This window comes from Nerophis lumbriciformis, linkage group LG01, assembly GCF_033978685.3.
Source record: "Nerophis lumbriciformis linkage group LG01, RoL_Nlum_v2.1, whole genome shotgun sequence".
Taxonomy (NCBI): Eukaryota; Metazoa; Chordata; class Actinopteri; order Syngnathiformes; family Syngnathidae; genus Nerophis; species Nerophis lumbriciformis.
The window spans coordinates 66,132,501-66,153,676 of record NC_084548.2 but is presented as its reverse complement, the minus strand read 5'-3'; the positions used below and the strand labels follow the sequence as shown (position 1 = coordinate 66,153,676).

Sequence of the window (21,176 nt, the reverse complement as noted above, 5' to 3'; positions counted from 1 at the left end):
TTTGAAAAATGGCCAATTCATTTTGAATGGGAAAAATGTCCCGGAAAACCTGGAATTCTGGGAATTTTTCCAGTTCAAAAAACAATTTCGTTTTTTTTCCTGATTAAGAGGAATGTTTTGATGGTGGAATGGTTGAAATGCGTTGAAAAATGTGGAAGGAGTACTTGCCAGAAAAAAGGGTGGAAATAGGGCTTTGGAAAACCAGGAATTTTGGAAAATCCTGGACTTTTTTTAGAACTTGGAAAAAAGGGAAGTTTGAATGTCCAGGATGGTGGAATATGTTGGAGGTGGAATGTGGAATGTGGAAATGGTGGAACTTTGAAAAATGGCCAATTCATTTTGAATGGGAAAAATGTCCCGGAATACCGGGAAATCTGGGAATTTTTCCAGTTCAAAAAACAATTTCGTCTTTTGTCCTGATTAAGAGGAATGTTTTGACGGTAGAGCGGTTGAAATGCGTTGAAAAATGTGGCAGGAGTCGTTGCCAGAAAAAAGGGTGGAAATAGGGCTTTGGAAAACCAGGAATTCTGGAAAATCCTGGAATTTTTTGGAACTTGAAAAAACGGGAAGTTTGTAGTTCCAGGATGGTGGAATGTGTTGGAGGTGGAATGTGGAATGTGGAAATGGTGGAAATTTGAAAAATGGCCAATTCATTTTGAATGGGAAAAATGTCCTGGAAATCTGGGAATTTTTCCAGTTCAAAAAAACAATTTTGTTTTTTGTCCTGATTAAGAGGAATGTTTTGACGGTGGAACGGTTGAAATGCGTTGGAAAAATGTGGGCAGAGTAGTCGCCAGAAAAAAAGGGTGGAAATAGGGCTTTGGAAAAACCAGGAATCCTGGAAAATCCTGGAACTTTTTAGAACTTGGAAAAAAGGGATGTTTAATTTCCAGGATGGTGGAATGTGTTGAAGGTGCAATGTGGAAACGGTGGAAGTTTGAAAAATGGCCAATTCATTTTGAATGGGGAAAATGTCCCGGAAAACCTGGGAATCTGGGAATTTTTCCAGTTCAAAAAACAATTTCGTTTTTTGTCCTGATTAAGAGGAATGTTTTGACGGTGGAACGGTTGAAATGCGTTGAAAAATGTGGCAGGAGTCTTTGCCAGAAAAAAGTGTGGAAATAGGGCTTTGGAAAACCAGGAATTCTGGAAAATCCTGGAATTTTTTGGAACTTGAAAAAAAGGGAAGTTTGAATTTCCAGGATGGTGGAATGTGTTGGAGGTGGAATGTGGAAACGGTGGAAGTTTGAAAAATGGCCAATTCATTTTGAATGGGAAAAATGTCCCGGAAAACCTGGAATTCTGGGAAATCTGGGAATTTGGGGAATTTATCAAGGGAAAGCCCCCGATTCCCGAATAGGCTGAACAGTTTGAAGTTTGAAAAATGTGGAAGGTCGGCCAAAATCTGGAGAATAATAATAATAATAATAATAATAATAATGATAATGATAATAATAATAATAATACTACTACTACTAATAATAATAAATAGATACATTTTGTTGTAGAAAACCATATGTGTGAATGCTTTGACCAACATTTAAGACGGTGTTGTAAAAGGAGGTAGGAGGTAGGAGGTAGGAGGAGTGTGCAAGGAAGCACAAGTGTTAGTGTTGGACTGTGGTCTTTCAGGTAAAGCCAACTTTCTCATGACGTCAGACGGCTCGTCGGAGCATTTTAATTAACGCTCGTGTTTCCGGTGTTGTCCCACGGTGACAGCCTGGTGTCGTGTTCCGGTCCAAAGGATCAGACGAAGGACCCTGGACCGGAAATTGAGCACTTTTCACGTTCGGACCACACGAACAAAGTTGGGCTTATTAGCTTTAGTCGACGTCCGAACCCTCGCCTCGGAACCAGAACGTCGACCCGGGACAAACTGGACAAAACAAGCTTCGAATGAGTTCCTCTTTCCTCGCTCGGTGCAGTCAGTAGCCTGCTAAGCTGTGCTCGGACACAAGCTAACGGTGCCGCCGTCGTCACAACACAACAACAACAACAACAACTTTCACTTCAAAGTGCGACATTACAACACTTTTGTGATAGAGATCAAGGAGAGGAGGAAGTGAACTACCGCGTTACAGTAAGTCACTTCGATGCTGTCACGTGATCGTTATGTCACCTGAATGTTTTGTTGGGATCGTCTGCAACTTGTAAATACACACACTCATGTGACATATACGTCTCATGTAACATGCATCCACATAACTAACACACACTTGTATACCATTCATATAACATACCGAAGTAACATACATGTAATATACATGAACATGAAAACCACATTCATGTACGGTAACATACATTTACCACTGTTAAGTTGCATGTAACATGCGTTGACATAATTAACTCGCACCTATAAACATATGTAACATACATAAGTAACATTTAGGTAACATGCATGTACATAAACACGAAACACACATTCATGTAACATACATTTACAACTGTGAAGTTGCATGTAACATGCATCGACATAAATAACTTGCACGTATACAATTCATTTAACATACCTAAGTAACATTTAGGTAACATGCATGAACATAAACACAAAACACACATTCATGTAACATACATTTAACACAGTGAAGTTGCATGTAACATGCATTGACATAAATAACACGCATGTATACAATTCATATAACATACCTAAGTAACATTTAGGTAACATGCATGAACATAAACACGAAACACACATTCATGTAACATACATTTAACACAGTGAAGTTGCATGTAACATGCATTGACATAAATAACACGCATGTATACAATTCATATAACATACCTAAGTAACATTTAGGTAACATGCATGAACATAAACACGAAACACACATTCATGTAACATACATTTAACACGGTTAAGTTGCATGTAACATGCATCGACAGAATTAACTTGCACGTATACAATTCATGTAACATACATAAGTAACATTTAGGCAACATACATGAGCATAAACATGAAACACTCATTCATGTAACATACATTTAACATGGTTAAGTTGCATGGAACATGCGTCGACATAAATAACTCGCACGTATACAATTCATGTAACATACCTAAGTAACATTCAGGTAACATGCATGTACATGCATATGAAACACACATTCATGTAACATACATTTAACACGGTTAAGTTGCATGTAACATGCATTGACATGAATAACACGCGTGTATACAATTCATAAAACATACCTAAGTAACATTTAGGTAACATACATGTAACATGCATGAACATCAAAATGAAACACACATTCATGTAACATACATTTAACACAGTGAAGTTGCATGTAACATGCATTGACATAAATAACACGCATGTATACAATTCATATAACATACCTAAGTAACATTTAGGTAACATGCATGAACATAAACACGAAACACACATTCATGTAACATACATTTAACACGGTTAAGTTGCATGTAACATGCATCGACAGAATTAACTTGCACGTATACAATTCATGTAACATACATAAGTAACATTTAGGCAACATACATGAGCATAAACATGAAACACTCATTCATGTAACATACATTTAACATGGTTAAGTTGCATGTAACATGCGTTGACGTAAATAACTTGCACCTATACAATTCATGTAACATACATAAGTAACATTCAGGTAACATCCATGAACATGAACATGAAACACACATTCATGTAACATACATTTAACACGGTTAAGTTGCATGTAACATGCATTGACATGAATAACACGCGTGTATACAATTCATGTAACATTTAGGTAACATACATGAGCATAAACATGAAACACTCATTCATGTAACATACATTTAACACGGTGAAGTTGCATGTAACATGCGTCGACATAAATAACTTGCACGTATACAATTCATATAACATACATAAGTAACATTTAGGCAACATACATGAGCATAAACATGAAACACTCATTCATGTAACATACATTTAACATGGTTAAGTTGCATGTAACATGCGTTGACGTAAATAACTTGCACCTATACAATTCATGTAACATACATAAGTAACATTCAGGTAACATCCATGAACATGAACATGAAACACACATTCATGTAACATACATTTAACACGGTTAAGTTGCATGTAACATGCATTGACATGAATAACACGCGTGTATACAATTCATGTAACATTTAGGTAACATACATGAGCATAAACATGAAACACTCATTCATGTAACATACATTTAACACGGTGAAGTTGCATGTAACATGCGTCGACATAAATAACTTGCACGTATACAATTCATGTAACATACATAAGTAACATTTAGGCAACATACATGAGCATAAACATGAAACACTCATTCATGTAACATACATGTAACATGGTTAAGTTGCATGTAACATGCGTCTACATAAATAACTCACACGTATACAATTCATGTAACATACATAAGTAACATTCAGGTAACATCCATGAACATAAACATGAAACACTCATTCATGTAACATACATTTAACACGGTTAAGTTGCATGTAACATGCGTTGACAAATAACTCGCACGTATACAATTCATGTAACATACATAAGTAACATTCGGGTAACATCCATGAACATAAACATGAAACACACATTCATGTAACATACATTTAACACGGTTAAGTTGCATGTAACATGCATTGACATGAATAACACGCGTGTATACAATTCATATAACATACCTAAGTAACATTTAGGTAACATGCATGAACATAAACACAAAACACACATTCATGTCACATACATTTAACGCAATTAACCTACGTGTAACATGCATCGATATAATTAACATGCACATGTTTACAACTCATATAACATGCATAAGTAACATTTAGGTAACATACATGTAACATGTATGAACATCAACATGAAACACACATTCATGTAACATACATTTAACACGGTTAAGTTGCATGTAACATGCATTGACGTATATAACTCTCACGTATACAATTCATGTAACATACATAAGTAACATTCAGGTAACATCCATGAACATAAACATGAAACACACATTCATGTAACATACATTAAACACGGTGAAGTTGCATGTAACATGCCCTGACATGAATAACACGCGTGTATACAATTCATATAACATACCTAAGTAACATTTAGGTAACATGCATGAACATAAACACGAAACACACATTCATGTAACATACATTTAACGCAATTAACCTACGTGTAACATGCATCGATATAATTAACATGCACATGTATATAATTCATATAACATGCATAAGTAACATTTAGGTAACATACATGTAATATGCATGAACATCAACATGAAACACAGATTCATGTAACATACATTTAACACGGTTAAGTTGCATGTAACATGCATTGACATAAATAACACGCATGTATACAATTCATATAACATACCTAAGTAACATTCAGGCAACATACATGAACATGAAAAAAACATTCATGTAACATACATTTAACACGGTTAAGTTGTTAAGTTGCATGTAACATGCATTGACATAAGTAACTAGCACGTATACAACTCATGTAACATACATATGTAACATTCAGGTAACATCCATGAACATAAATATGAAACACACATTCATGTAACACACATTCAACACTGTTAAGTTGCATGTAACATGCATCGACATAAATAACATGCATGTTTACAATTCATAAGTAACATCCATGAACATAAATATGAAACACACATTCATGTAACATACATTTAAAGGCCTAGTGAAACCCACTACTACCGACCACGCAGTCTGATAGTTTATATATCAATGATGAAATCTTAACATTGCAACACATGCCAATACGGGTTAGTTTACTAAAGTGCAATTTTAAATTTTGCGCGAAATATCCTGCTGAAAACGTCTCGGTATGATGATGTCAGCGCGTGACGTCACGGATTGTAGAGGACATTTTGGGACAGCATGGTGGCCAGCTATCAAGTCGTCTGTTTTCATCGCAAAATTCCACAGTATTCTGGACATCTGTGTTGGTGAATCTTTTGCAATTTGTTCAATGAACAATGGAGACCGCAAAGAAGAAAGCTGTAGGTGGGAAGCGGTGTATTGCGGCCGACTTTAGCAACACAAACACAGCCGGTGTTTCATTGTTTACATTCCCGGAAGATGACAGTCAAGCTTTACCATTGGCCTGTGGAGAACTGGGACAACAGAGACTCTTACCAGGAGGACTTTGAGTTGGATGCGCAGACGCGGTACCGTGAGTACGCATGCAGCTGCGGCTTCCAAACATTTGATCGCTTGCCCGTGTGTGCGTGCCGCTATGTGCATGTCACGTACGTAACTTTGGGGACTTTGGGGAAATATATGTGCTGTATGAACTTTGGGGAGGTGAACGGTACTTTGGGCTGTGGGATTGAGTGTGTTGTGCAGGTGTTTGAGTTGTATTGGCGGGTTATATGGACGGGAGGGGGGAGGTGTTTGTTATGCGGGATTAATTTGTGGCATATTAAATATAAGCCTGGTTGTGTTGTGGCTAATAGAGTATATATATGTCTTGTGTTTATTTACTGTTTTAGTCATTCCCAGCTGAATATCAGGTCCCACCCGTCTCTCACAGCATCTTCCCTATCTGAATCGCTCCCACTGCCCTCTAGTCCTTCACTCTCACTTTCCTCATCCACAAATCTTTCATCCTCGCTCAAATTAATGGGGAAATCGTCGCTTTCTCGGTCCGAATCGCTCTCGCTGCTGGTGGCCATGATTGTAACCAATGTGCAGATGTGAGGAGCTCCACAACCTGTGACGTCACGCGCATATCGTCTGCTACTTCCGGTACAGGCAAGGCTTTTTTATCAGCGACCAAAAGTTGCGAACTTTATCGTCGATGTTCTCTACTAAATCCTTTCAGCAAAAATATGGCAATATCGCGAAATGATCAAGTATGACACATAGAATGGACCTGCTATCCCCGTTTAAATAAGAAAATCGCATTTCAGTAGGCCTTTAACACGGTTAAGTTGCATGTAACATGCGTCTACATAAATAACATGCATGTTTAAAATTCATATAACATACATAAGTAACATTCAGGTAACATCCATGAACATGAATATGAAACACACATTCATGTAACATACATTTAACACGGTTAAGTTGCATGGAACATGCATCGACATAATTAACTCACACGTATACAATTCATGTAACATACATAAGTAACATTCAGGTAACATACATGAACATCAACATGAAACACACATTCATGTAACATACATTTAACACGGTTAAGTTGCATGGAACATGCATTGACATAAATAACACGCATGGATATAATTCATATAACATACATAAGTAACATTCAGGTAACATACATCAACATGCATTTAATATGCTTTAACATACACGTAACAAACATTAGCATACATTTAACATAAATGAAACATAAAGTAACATTAATTAGCAGACATTACCATTCATGTAACAATCATTACCATACATTAAGATTCATGTAACAAACATTAGCATACATTAACATACATGTAACAAACATGAGAATACAGGTATAAGTCGGAGTATAAGTCGCACCGGCCGAAAATGCATAATAAAGAAGGGAAAAAACATATATAAGTTGCACTGGAGTATAAGTCGCATTTTTTGGGGAAATTTATTTGATAAAACCCAACACCAAGAATAGACATTTGAAAGGAAATTTTAAATAAATAATGTTATGTATGTGTTATGTAATGTGGTATGTTAACGTAACATAACATACATACATAACATAACTATAACATATAGAACATGCTATACATTTACCAAACAATCTCTCACTCCTAATCGCTAAATCCCATGAAATCTTATACGTCTAGTCTCTTACGTGAATGAGCTAAATAATATTATTTGATATTTTACGGTAATGTGTTAATAATTTCACACATAAGTCGCTCCTGAGTATAAGTCGCACCCCCGGCCAATCTATGAAAAAAACTGCGACTTATAGTCCGAAAAATACGGTACACGTAACAAACATTAGCGTACATTAACATACATGAAACCTACATTTGCATACACTAACATGCATTTACATACATTAACATGCATTTAATGTGCTTTAACATACATGAAACATGCATTAATATACATTTAATATGCTTTAACATACATTAGCACACATTAACATTCATCATCATACATTAACATACATCTGCATTCATTAAAATACATTGAATATGCATTGACATACATTAGACACACATTTGCATATATTAACATATATTTGCATTCATTAACATGCATTTAATGTGCTTTGACATACACAAAGCATACATTTGACATACATTAACATACATTTAATGTGTTTTAACATACATTTGCATACATTAACATACATTTGCCTACATTAATGTCCGATAATATCGGCATGCCGATAAATGCGTTAAAATGTAATATAGGAAATTATCGGTATCGTTTTTTTTATTATAATAATTTTTATTATATATATATATTTTTTTTTAATTAAATCAACATAAAAAACACAAGATGCACCAACCCAAAAACCCTTCCTCCCCCATTCACACTCATTCACACAAAAGGGTTGTTTCTTTCTGTTATTAATATTCTGGTTCCTACATTATATATCAATATATATCAATACAGTCTGCAAGGGATACAGTCCGTAAGCACACATGATTGTGCGTGCTGCTGGTCCACTAATAGTACTAAGCTTTAACAGTTAATTTTACTAATTTTCATTCATTACTAGTTTCAATTTAACTGTTTTTATATTGTTTTACTTTCTTTTTTATTCAAGAAAATGTTTTTAATGTATTTATCTTATTTTATTTTATTAATTTTTTTTAAAAGTACCTTATCTTCACCATACCTGGTTGTCCAAATTAGGCATAATAATGTGTTAATTCCACGACTGTATATATCGGTTGATATCGGTATCGGTAATTAAAGAGTTGGACAATATCGGAATATCGGATATCGGCAAAAAGCCATTATCGGACATCCCTAATTAATATACATTTTAATATGCTTCACAATACATGGCACACATTATCATTAATGTAACACACATTAGCATAATTAATGTACCTGTAACATACATGTTACATGTAACATGCATTACTGTCAGCTAAACATGTCCATTTCCTACAAAACTGTGTCCACACTCTGCCAACGTTTGTAAACGTTTGTTTTTCAAGTGCGGGTCGATATGACGACGGCCTCACGACTCTGACTGCTGCTCGCGCCCCCCGGCGGGACCACCGGTGGGAAGAAACTGTCCGCCGTCATGCCGCTGGTCTACCAAAAACTGCCCGCGCCGCTGAGGCGGAGCTCGCGCCTCAAAACCCTGACAGCCGCCCTGCTCGCCGCCTACGCCATCAAGAAACTGTCGCCGTACGTCTGGAGGCAGATCTGGGTGAGGACACGCACACCAACACGCACACACACCATACTTGCCAACCTTGAGACCTCCGATTTCGGGAGGTGGGGGGGGGGGGGGGGGGGGGGTGCATGGTTAAGAGGGGAGGAGTATATTTACAGCTAGAATTCACCAAGTATATATAAGAAATACTTGACTTTCAGTGAATTCTAGCTATATATATATATATATATATATATATATATATATATATATATGTCTTAATAAGGTTATCCAAAAAATAGTGCTCGATACCGTAGTAGAGCGCAATATATGTCTTGTCTTGTGATTTTTTTCCCACACATACATATATATGTATATATATATATATATATATATATATATATATATATATATATATACATAAATAAGAGGAATACTTGAATTTCAGTGTTCATTTATTTACACACACATAACACTCATCTACTCATTGTTGAGTTAAGGGTTGAATTGTCCATCCTTGTTCTATTCTCTGTCACTATTTTTCTAACCATGCTGAACACCCTCTCTGATGATGCATTCTGCTTCGTCTCCTTGTTGTGTGCGCAGTTGTGCACTGCACTCTCTAAAAGCCGTAGATGTTATTGTCACATATGCATGTACAGTAGATGGCAGTATTGTCCTGTTTAAGAGTGTCACAACATTGCTGTTTACGGCAGACGAACTGCTTTACGGTAGACGAAAACGTGACTGCTGTTGTTGTGTGTTGTTGCCGCGCTGGGAGGACGTTAATGAAACTGCCTAACAATAAACCCACATAAGAAACCAAGAACTCGCCCTCGATCATTCTACGGTTATAATGTGATTGGGCAGGCACGCTGTTTATATTGTGGGAAAGCGGACGTGAAAACAGGCTGTCGACACGTCACTCAGGTCCGCATGGAGCTGGAGGGGGCGTGGCCTCCAGCTCCGCCTGAATTTCGGGAGATTTTCGGGAAAAAATTTGTCCCGGGAGGTTTTCGGGAAAGGCGCTGAATTTCGGGAGTCTCCCGGAAAATCCGGGAGGGTTGGCAAGTATGACACACACACACACACACACACACACACACACACACACACACGCACACACACATGCATTCACTGGTTTGTTTTTCAGGGAGGCTCTGCAGTGAAGAAGCAGGGCGGGGCTAAGCTCCCTGTGGGCGTGGTCAGTGACACCTCTGTAGATGCCAGTAAACACAAGAGGAGCCACAACAGGTGTGTGACGGTGTGTGTACTGTTTGTGTGTGACCTATTACATGAACCTCGTGTGTGTGTGTGTGTGTGTGTGTGTGTGTGTGTGTGTGTGTGTGTGTGTGTGTGTGTGTGTGTGTGTGTGTGTGTGTGTGTGTGTGTGTGTGTGTGTGTGTGTGTGTGTGTGTGTGTGTGTGTGTGTGTGTGTGTGTGTGTGTGTGTGTGTGTGTGTAGGTCTCCATCCGTTAACAAAGAGTTCATGGTGCAGCTCGCCGGTCTATTGAAGTTGTTGTTTCCACGGTTACTTTGTCCCGAGGTGGCCGTGCTTGTCCTGCATTCTCTCACGCTCATGTCCAGAACCTTCTTGTCCATCTATGTCGCCACCCTGGATGGTCAGTGTGTGTGTGTGTGTGTGTTCGACAAGTTGTCTATTTGGTTTTGCACTTCCTGTCTGCACAGGAAGTGTGCACAGCGGAAATAAAAGGCTGTGTTGTAAAAGATGCGAGCTCCTAGGGACATCCCAAAGGCCCGCCACTCTCTGCAGTTGAGTAGAGCCTGTGTTTGGTTGGCGTGCGCAGGCATGATCGTCAAGTCCATCGTGAAGAAGGACCCGCGCGCCTTCGTGCTGCAGCTCCTCAAGTGGCTGCTGGTGGCCGTCCCCGCCACCTTCATCAACAGCGCCATCCGCTTCCTGGAGGGTCAGCTGAGCCTGCGCTTCAGAGGCCGCCTGGTCGACCACGCCTACCAGCTCTACTTCACCAACCAGGTAGGTGGGCGGGGCGGGGCGTGAGGGGCGGGACCAGTAAGTGACGTGCGCTGCGCTGTCAGACCTACTACAGAGTGAGCAACATGGACGGCCGCCTGTCCAACCCGGACCAGTCCCTGACGGAGGACATCGTCATGTTCTCGGCGTCGGTGGCCCACCTCTACTCCAACCTGACTAAGCCCATCCTGGACGTGGCGGTCACCGGCTACACGCTGCTGGGCACCGCCCACTCCAAAGGTCTGACACCCGCTCTCCCTCCATCATGACGCGAGTGACCAGCGCCGTTTGTCCGTCTCCCCGCGCAGGCGCCAACACCACCTGGCCCTCGGTCATCGCCGGCCTGGTGGTGGCGCTCACGGCCAAGGTGCTGCGCTCGTGTTCGCCTCGCTTCGGGAAGCTGGTGGCCGAGGAGGCGCGGCGCAAAGGCGACCTGAGGCACATGCACTCGCGGATCATCGCCAACTCGGAGGAGATCGCCTTCTACGGCGGCCACGCGGTGAGCACCCCGCGCCTCCCCTGCCCCACCCGCCGCTCACGTGAGGTGCATTTGTTTGGTAGGTGGAGCTGGCCCAGCTGCAGAGGAGCTACACCTCGTTGTCGCGTCAGATCCATCAGATCCTGCTGAAGCGTCTTTGGTACGTCATGCTGGAGCAGTTCCTCATGAAGTACGTGTGGAGCGCCTCCGGTCTGGTCATGGTCGCCGTGCCCATCATCACCGCCACCGGATACTCCCAATACGGTAAACACACCTACACTTCATAGTATACAGTACTAGTGGAGTATATAGTATAGTATACAGTAGTAGTATAGTATACAGTAGTAGTGGAGTATATAATATAGTATAGTATACAGTAGTAGTGGAGTATATAATATAGTATACAGTAGTAATGGAGTATACTGTATAGTATACAGTAGTAGTGGAGTATATAGTATAGTATACAGTAGTAGTGGAGTATGTTGTATAGTATACAGTAGTAGTGGAATTAATCGTTTAGTGAGTGTGACAATTAAAAATTGATGAAATACAGACCACATAAAAGAAAATTGAAGTTAAATGGAAGGTAAAAGAAGGTCAAAAAGGGTAAATAGAGAGAAAACAAATGTGAAACAAGTTAGATAAATGGTAAAATAATGTAAAGGGTAACTAGAACATCAAATAAGGTAAATAAAAGGTAAAATAAGGTTAAAAAAAATTCAAATAGAAAGTATAAAATTGTAAAAGAAAGTAAAGAGTAAATCGAAGATAAAGAAACGGTCAAATTAGGTAAATAAAAGGTAAAGGTAAACAAAGTAAAAGAAGTTAAGAAGAATGTAAATAAAAGGTAAATACATGTAAAGCAAGTTAAATAGATGATCAAATAAGGCAAAAAAAGTTCAACAGAAGGTAAATGAAAGGTAAAAGAAGGTAATTTAGAGGTAAATATAAGATAAAAGAAGGTAAACAAGTTAAATACAAGGTGAAAGCAGGTAAAGGGCAAGTAAAAGGTAATTAAAAGGTAAAAAAAAAAGGTAAATAAAATGTAGAAAAATGTAATTAGAAGGTGAACAAATGTAAAACAAGTTAAATAGATGGTAAAATAATGTAAAGGGTACCTGGAATGTAAAATAATTAAATGGAAGGTAAAAAAAGTTAAAAACATAAATAAAATAGAAAGTAAATTAAAAGGTAAAAGAAGCTAATTACATGGTTAAAACAAGTAAAACAAAAAAAAGGTAAAAGAGGGTAAATAGAAGGTAAAACAAGGTAAATAAAATGTCAAAGTTTAATAGAAGATTAAATAATGTGAAAATAAGTTGTAAAAGAGTAAAACAATGTTAAAAGGGTAAATGCAAGGTAAAAGACAGTAAAAGAAGTCTAAAAAAAAAAGTAAATAAAAGGTAAAACAAAATAAAAAAAGTTATATAGTGTCATAACGTGGACTATGGAGTGTTCGTTTTCCCGAGATGCAAGTAAAGTTGGATCGGACATGGCTTGGAGGTAAATACATGATTTTAGTTTAACACTAACAAAAGGTACAAAACTAAAGGCGCGCACAAAGTCGGAGAACAAACTTGTCTAATGAAACAAAAACTAGCACTTAGGCAGACTACGGGCAAGAAACAAAAAAACACTTACTGTGACATGAAAATAAACAAAACTCACTTGGCATGGAACTATGGTAGCATGGGTAGTAACATGGGTAGCAGAAGTCAAACAGAGTTAATGTTGCCAGGCCGACCAACAGAAAAGACAGGCTTTAAATAACAGTGACATGATTGGTGACAGGTGTGTGAGTCCAAACGTGGAACAGGTGAAACTAATGGGTAACCATGGAAACAAGACAAGGGAGTGAAAAAGCAGGAACTAAAGAGTCCAAAAACCAAACCGAACATAACCAAAACAAAACTTGATCACACAGACATGACCTACAGAAAGTAAATAAAAGGTAAAAGAATGTAATTAGAAGGAAAACTAAGTTAAATAAAAGGTAAAATAAGGTAAATAAAACGTAAAAGATTAATAGAAGGTAAAAGAAAGTCAAAGAAGGTCAAAAGTAAATACAAGATAAAAGAAGATTAAAAAAGTTAAATTGAAGGCAAACAAATCCATAGTAGGTAAATAAAAGGTAAAAAAGAGGGTAAAAGATAGTAAATAAAAGATATAAGAAGGTAAATAAGATCAAATAACGTAAATAAAAGGTCAAACAAGGTAAACAGAAGCTAAATAAAAGGTCAAATAAATTAAATAGAAGGTAAATATAAGGTAATAAAATTAAATAAAAGGTAAACAAAAAAAAAATTGAAAGGTAAAATAATGTGAAAATAAGTTTTAAAAAGGTAAAAAAGGTCAATTGAAGCTATATAAAAATAAATTAAAGTAAAAGAAGATAAATAGAAGGTGTATGAACGGTAAAAGAAGGTAAACACAAGGTAAATAGGGTAAAATAATGTGAAGATAAGTTTTAAAAGGGTAAAAAAGGTAAATTGAAGCTATATAAAAATAAAAGAAAGTAAAATAAGATAAAATAGAAGGTGAATGAACGGTAAAAGAAGGTAAACACAAGGTAAATAAGGTATATAAAAGGTAAATAACAAGTAAAAGAAGGTAAATAAAAGGTAAACGAAGGTAAATAGAAGATAAATCCAAGTTAATAAAAGGTGAATAAAAGGTAAAAAGAAGGTAATAAAGGTAATGGCAATTAGAAAAATATTTATTTAAACTGTTTTCCCTAAAATAGTTTTTGAGGCTATAAAGTGTGTTTTATCCAACAAACTAATGGATTGATGACTAAAATAATGGATAGTTGCAGCCCGACACGTCACCTCGCTCTGACCCTCTGTGTGATGTCACCAGACTCGGAGGAGGTGAAGCAGGCGGCCATGGAGATGAAGGAGGAGGACCTTGTGAGCGAGAGGACGCAAGCCTTCACGACAGCCAGGAACCTGCTCAACGCCGGCGCCGACGCTGTGGAGAGGATCATGAGCTCCTACAAAGAGGTGGACCCGCCCCCCCCTTCTTCGTTAGCGAGCTAACGCTAACCATGTGTGCATCCAGGTCACAGAGCTGGCAGGATACACGGCTCGCGTCTCCCAGATGCTGAACGTCTTTGAGGACGTCAAGGAAGGAGTCTACCAGCGCTCCTCGGACGGGGAGCGGGAGGGGCCAGCAGGGGGCGCTGTGGTGCAGCACGGCCAAAGAGTCTGCGGTCATCTGGGCATGAGAGGCAAGGCCGCTAATATTAGCGTTGTGAGCCTGACCAAGTGTTAAGAGAGTCTTAGCCAATCAGAGAAAAGATGGACTGACGGCGAATCAAGAGCTGATGTCACATGACTTCCTCCTGCAGGTCAGGTGATCAGCGTGGAGAAGGGGATTCGTTGTGAGAACCTGCCAATCATCACACCCACAGGAGACGTGGTCGTGTCCTGCCTCAATATCCAGGTCACACACACGCACACACACACACACACACACACACACACACACACACACACACACGCACACACACACACACACACACACACACACACTCACACACTCATATGAGGTGCAGTATGTGGTATTGACCACTAGGGGTCAGTGTTGGCACACGTGTGTTACATCACAGCTTGGCACATGCTTGGATGCCACAGGGTGAGGGCAAAGGTCAAATTGCAAATGACAGCAGCTCATTCATAAATACTGCTCTGTGCGTGTGTGTGTGTGCGTGTGTGTGTGTGTGTGTGTGCGTGTGTGTGTGCTTGCGTGCGTGTTTGTGTGACTGTACACAATGAATGGCATACACTGAATTCCTGTGATATTCAAGCAGGAAGTAGAAGTGAAGAAGATTGTTCCACTAGTAGTGCTTAAATACACACATCATACTTGTGTGTTGTGTAACAAACATCATACTTGTGTGTTGTGTAACAAACATCATACTTGTGTGTTGTGTAACAAACATCATACTTGTGTGTTGTGTAACAAACACCATACTTGTGTGTTGTGTACCAAACACCATACTTGTGTGTTGTGGACCAAACACCATACTTGTGTGTTGTGTACCAAACATCATACTTGTGTGTTGTGTAACAAACACCATACTAGTGTGTTGTGTACCAAACACCATAATTGTGTGTTGTGTACCAAACACCATACTAGTGTGTTGTGTAACAAACACCATACTAGTGTGTTGTGTACCAAACACCGTACTAGTATGTTGTGTAACAAACACCATACTAGTGTGTTGTGTACCAAACACCATACTAGTGTGTTGTGTACCAAACACCATACTAGTGTGTTGTGTAACAAACACCATACTAGTGTGTTGTGTAACAAACACCATACTAGTGTGTTGTGTAACAAACACCATACTAGTATGTTGTGTACCAAACACCATACTAGTGTGTTGTGTACCAAACACCATACTAGTGTGTTGTGTACCAAACACCATACTAGTGTGTTGTGTAACAAACACCATACTTGTGTGTTGTGTAACAAACACCATACTTGTGTGTTGTGTACCAAACACCATACTTGTGTGTTGTGTAACAAACACCATACTAGTGTGTTGTGTACCAAACACCATAATTGTGTGTTGTGTACCAAACACCATACTAGTGTGTTGTGTAACAAACACCATACTAGTGTGTTGTGTACCAAACACCGTACTAGTATGTTGTGTAACAAACACCATACTAGTGTGTTGTGTACCAAACACCATACTAGTGTGTTGTGTACCAAACACCATACTAGTGTGTTGTGTAACAAACACCATACTAGTGTGTTGTGTAACAAACACCATACTAGTGTGTTGTGTAACAAACACCATACTAGTGTGTTGTGTACCAAACACCATACTAGTGTGTTGTGTAACAAACACCATACTAGTGTGTTGTGTAACAAACACCATACTAGTGTGTTGTGTAACAAACACCATACTAGTATGTTGTGTACCAAACACCATACTAGTGTGTTGTGTACCAAACACCATACTAGTGTGTTGTGTACCAAACACCATACTAGTGTGTTGTGTACCAAACACCATACTATTGTGTTGTGTACCAAACACCATACTAGTGTGTTGTGTAACAAACACCATACTAGTGTGTTGTGTAACAAACACCATACTAGTGTGTTGTGTAACAAACACCATACTAGTATGTTGTGTACCAAACACCATACTAGCATGTTGTGTACCAAACACCATACTAGTATGTTGTGTAACCAACACCATACTAGTATGTTGTGTAACCAACACCATACTAGTGTGTTGTGTAACAAACATCATACTTGTGTGTTGTGTAACAAACACCATACTAGTGTGTTATGTACGAAACACCATACTTGTGTGTTGTGTACCAAACACATTAATAGTGTGTTGTGTAACAAACACCATACTAGTGTGTTGTGTACCAAACACCATACTTGTGTGTTGTGTAACATACACCATACTAGTGTGTTATGTACCAAACACCATACTTGTGTGTTGTGTACCAAACATCATACTTGTGTGTTGTGTGCCAAACATCATACTTGTGTGTTGTGTGCCAAACAGCATACGTGCGTGTGGTGTAACGTGTGGCTGTCAGTCAGGAGTAGAGTGGGCGTGGCCTGCTGCTGACACATGTGTGATTGACAGGTGGACGAGGACATGGACGTGTTGATCACGGGACCAAACGGATGCGGCAAAAGTTCTTTGTTCAGAATCCTCAGCGGCCTGTGGCCCGTCTATGGAGGTGTGCTGTACCGACCAGAACCTCACCACATGTTCTACATACCACAAAGGTACTACTACTGCATGCAAGTACTATGTACTTGAATACTACTAACACTAGTAGAATACTACTAACACTAGTATTACATTCGCTTTTACACTGGTAGTACATATGCTAATACCAGTATTAGCTTTGCATACACTAGTACTACATATGCAAATACTAGTACTAGCTTTGCATACACTAGTACTACATATGCTAATACTAGTACTAGCTTTGCATACACTAGTACTACATATGCAAATACTAGTACTAGCTTTGCTTACACTAGTACTACATATGCTACCAGCACTAGCTTTGTATACACTAGTACTACGTATGTTGATATGAGTATTAACATTGCATACACTAATACTACAGTACGAATGCTAATACCAGTACCACCTTTGCATATACTAGTACTACATACGCTAATACACACATACATACAATGGTATTGAATACACTAGTACTAGTTACACTAATACTAGTACGGTACTAACACACTTAAGTAGTTCTGCATACACGGTACACTAGTATTAAATATACCAGTCCTACATACACTAGGACAACATACATAAGTACTATGTATGTACATGAATACTACATACACTAGTATTACACACACCAGTCCTACATACACTAAAGTTAGACAACATACATGAGTACTATGTATGTACATGAATACTACATACACTAGTATTACATACACCAGTCCTACATACACTAAGACAACATACATGAGTACTATGTATTTACATGAATACTAGTATCATATACACAAGTACACTTGACACTAATACTACAAATGCCAATGCTAGTAATAGTACTACATACACTACTACTACTCCTAGTATTCCATCCACTAACTTTAGTACAATTTTTCCTTACACTAGTACTATATACCAGTACATAATAGGAAGACATACACTAATACTACATACCATGTAGCAATTCTCAATCTGTGATACGCTGGCTCCATGTAGTGGTACATCAAATACTCATTTGATGAAAGTACAGTGTTTTATTTTCATGCATTCAAACAGAGTGTTACTGTTCAAACTGTGTGTACTGTTACAGTGGCCAAACATATTAAATACACTTGTTATGTTAATCCTCTGTCTTGTTTTTAATGAAAACTTAGGTCTACTACGCTACTGTATTTCAGTGTTGGTCATTACGGTGGTACTTGATGAATACTTAGGTCTACTACACTACTGTATTTTAATGTCATTATGGTGGTACTTAATGAATACTTAGGTCTACTACGCTACTGTATTTCAGTGTTGGTCATTACGGTGGTACTTGATGAATACTTAGGTCTACTACACTACTGTATTTTAATGTCATTAAGGTGGTACTTAATGAATACTTAGGTCTACTACACTACTGTATTTTAATGTAGTCATTATGGTGGTACTTAATGAATACTTAGGTCTACTACACTACACTACTGTATTTTAATGTTGTCATTATGGTGGTACTTAATGAATACTTAGGTCTACTACACTACTGTACTTTAATCTTGTCATTATGGTGGTACTTAACGAATACTTAGGTCTACTACGCTACTGTATTTTAATGTCATTATGGTGGTACTTAATGAATACTTAGGTCTACTACACTACTGTATTTTAATGTCATTATGGTGGTACTTAATGAATACTTAGGTCTACTACACTACTGTATTTTAATCTTGTCATTATGGTGGTACTTAACGAATACTTAGGTCTACTACGCTACTGTATTTTAATGTTGTCATTATGGTGGTACTTAATGAATACTTAGGTCTACTACACTACTGTATATTAATGTTGTCATTACGGTGGTACTTAATGAATACTTAGGTCTACTACACTACTGTATTTTAATGTTGGTCATTATGGTGGTACTTAATGAATACTTAGGTCTACTACACTACTGTATATTAATGTTGGTCATTATGGTGGTACTTAATGAATACTTATGTCTACTACACTACTGTATATTAATGTTGTCATTATGGTGGTACTTAATGAATACTTAGGTCTACTACACTACTGTATATTAATGTTGTCATTATGGTGGTACTTAATGAATACTTATGTCTACTACACTACTGTATATTAATGTTGTCATTATGGTGTTACTTGGTTATATACAATAATACTACATACTAGTGCTACTTACACTAATATTACTAGTTATGCTGGTACTATATACAGTAATACTACAGTACTCCTGAAGGCCGGTCTGGTTTAAAACATATTAGAAAACATGTCAATAGAAATGATCTGTTCCAGGGTCAAACTGTGTGCACCTTAAGAAGCTTGACTGAGTGTACATACTGTATGAAGTGTCTTACAAGTGTAAAAAGAAGTGAGTCAGTGTAAAAATGTGTGTGTGTGTGTGTGTACAGGCCTTACATGTCTGAAGGGACTCTGAGGGATCAGGTGATCTATCCAGACTCTGTGGAGCAGATGGTCCAGAAAGGACTGACGGATGCTTGTTTGGAGGAGATCCTTCGCACTGTGCACCTTCTCTACATCCTGGACAGGGAAGGAGGTGTGTTTGTGTGTGTGTGTGTGTGTGTGTGTGTTTGTTCTTGTAATTCTAAAAAGGAAAAGTATCTTCCATATGAGGAGGTGTGAACAAGTGATGACATAAATCATGGTCCCAATAACATTGCATCTAATAGAGAATGTCTCATTTGCACCCCTGGTGGTGACATCCGTCAAAATGAGGGTGGTCCCAAAAAGGAGGGATTTTTCACATTGACTGTGTCGCTTTTAAAAGTGCTCCCCCTCTGGTCAACATATGAAATAACAAGTGTGTGTAAGAAATTGAAATGCGTCCCCTTTGGCCAAAATGTATTAAAAAAACAATAAATATGTATATAGAGACATACTGTAATAACTTGAAGTAAATAATACATTTACAAACCAAATTTTTTAAAATATTTTTACTAAAAGCAGTCTTTTTCTCACAATGTGTCGACTTTTTACTTATAAAATTGGGAATAATGTCTCATATTCTTTCTGTTTCTGGAATATTGCAATATTTTCTTGTATAATTATCAGAGATGTCCGATAATATCGGCCTGCTCATTCACTCTCATTCACACAAAAGAGTTGTTTCTTTCTATTATTAATATTCTGGTTCCTACATTATATATCAATATATATCAATACAGTCTGCAAGGGATACAGTCCGTAAGCACACATGATTGTGGGTGCTGCTGGTCCACTAATAGTACTAACCTTTAACAGTTAATTTTACTCATTTGCATTAATTACTAGTTTCTATGTAACTGTTTTTGTATTGTTTTACTCTCTTTTTTATTCAAGAAAATGTTTTTAATTTATTCATCTTATTTTATTTTATTAATTTTTTTTTTAAAGTACCTTATCTTCACCATACCTGGTTGTCCAAATTAGGCATACTAATGTGTTAATTCCACGACTGTAAATATCGGTTGATATCGGTATCGGTAATTAAAGAATTGGACAATATCGGATATCGGCGAAAAGCCATTATCGGACATCCCTAATCTTTTAATAGTTAATTTTACTCATTTTCATTAATTACTAGTTTCTATGTAACTGTTTTTATGTTGTTTTACTTTCTTTTTTATTCAAGAAAATGTTTTTAATTTATTTATCTTATTTTAATTTTTT

The 21,176-nt window shown here is 37.9% G+C and overlaps 1 protein-coding gene across 1 annotated transcript in view; it reads left to right on the top strand.

Moving 5' to 3' along the window:
* The first annotated feature begins 1,577 nt into the window (after positions 1-1,577).
* abcd1 (ATP-binding cassette, sub-family D (ALD), member 1) overlaps positions 1,578-21,176 on the top strand; it is a 24,159-nt gene continuing 4,560 nt past the window's right edge. Inside the window, exons 1-13 of the mRNA XM_061924451.2 lie at positions 1,578-2,080; positions 9,151-9,368; positions 10,468-10,568; positions 10,779-10,936; positions 11,123-11,310; positions 11,373-11,547; positions 11,616-11,806; positions 11,869-12,049; positions 14,645-14,787; positions 14,846-15,014; positions 15,135-15,229; positions 17,406-17,551; positions 19,919-20,064. Of these exons, the coding sequence (XP_061780435.2) occupies positions 9,240-9,368; positions 10,468-10,568; positions 10,779-10,936; positions 11,123-11,310; positions 11,373-11,547; positions 11,616-11,806; positions 11,869-12,049; positions 14,645-14,787; positions 14,846-15,014; positions 15,135-15,229; positions 17,406-17,551; positions 19,919-20,064 (1,822 nt within the window). The 5' untranslated portion in view covers positions 1,578-2,080; positions 9,151-9,239. The remainder of the gene's footprint in view (positions 2,081-9,150; positions 9,369-10,467; positions 10,569-10,778; positions 10,937-11,122; positions 11,311-11,372; positions 11,548-11,615; positions 11,807-11,868; positions 12,050-14,644; positions 14,788-14,845; positions 15,015-15,134; positions 15,230-17,405; positions 17,552-19,918; positions 20,065-21,176) is intronic.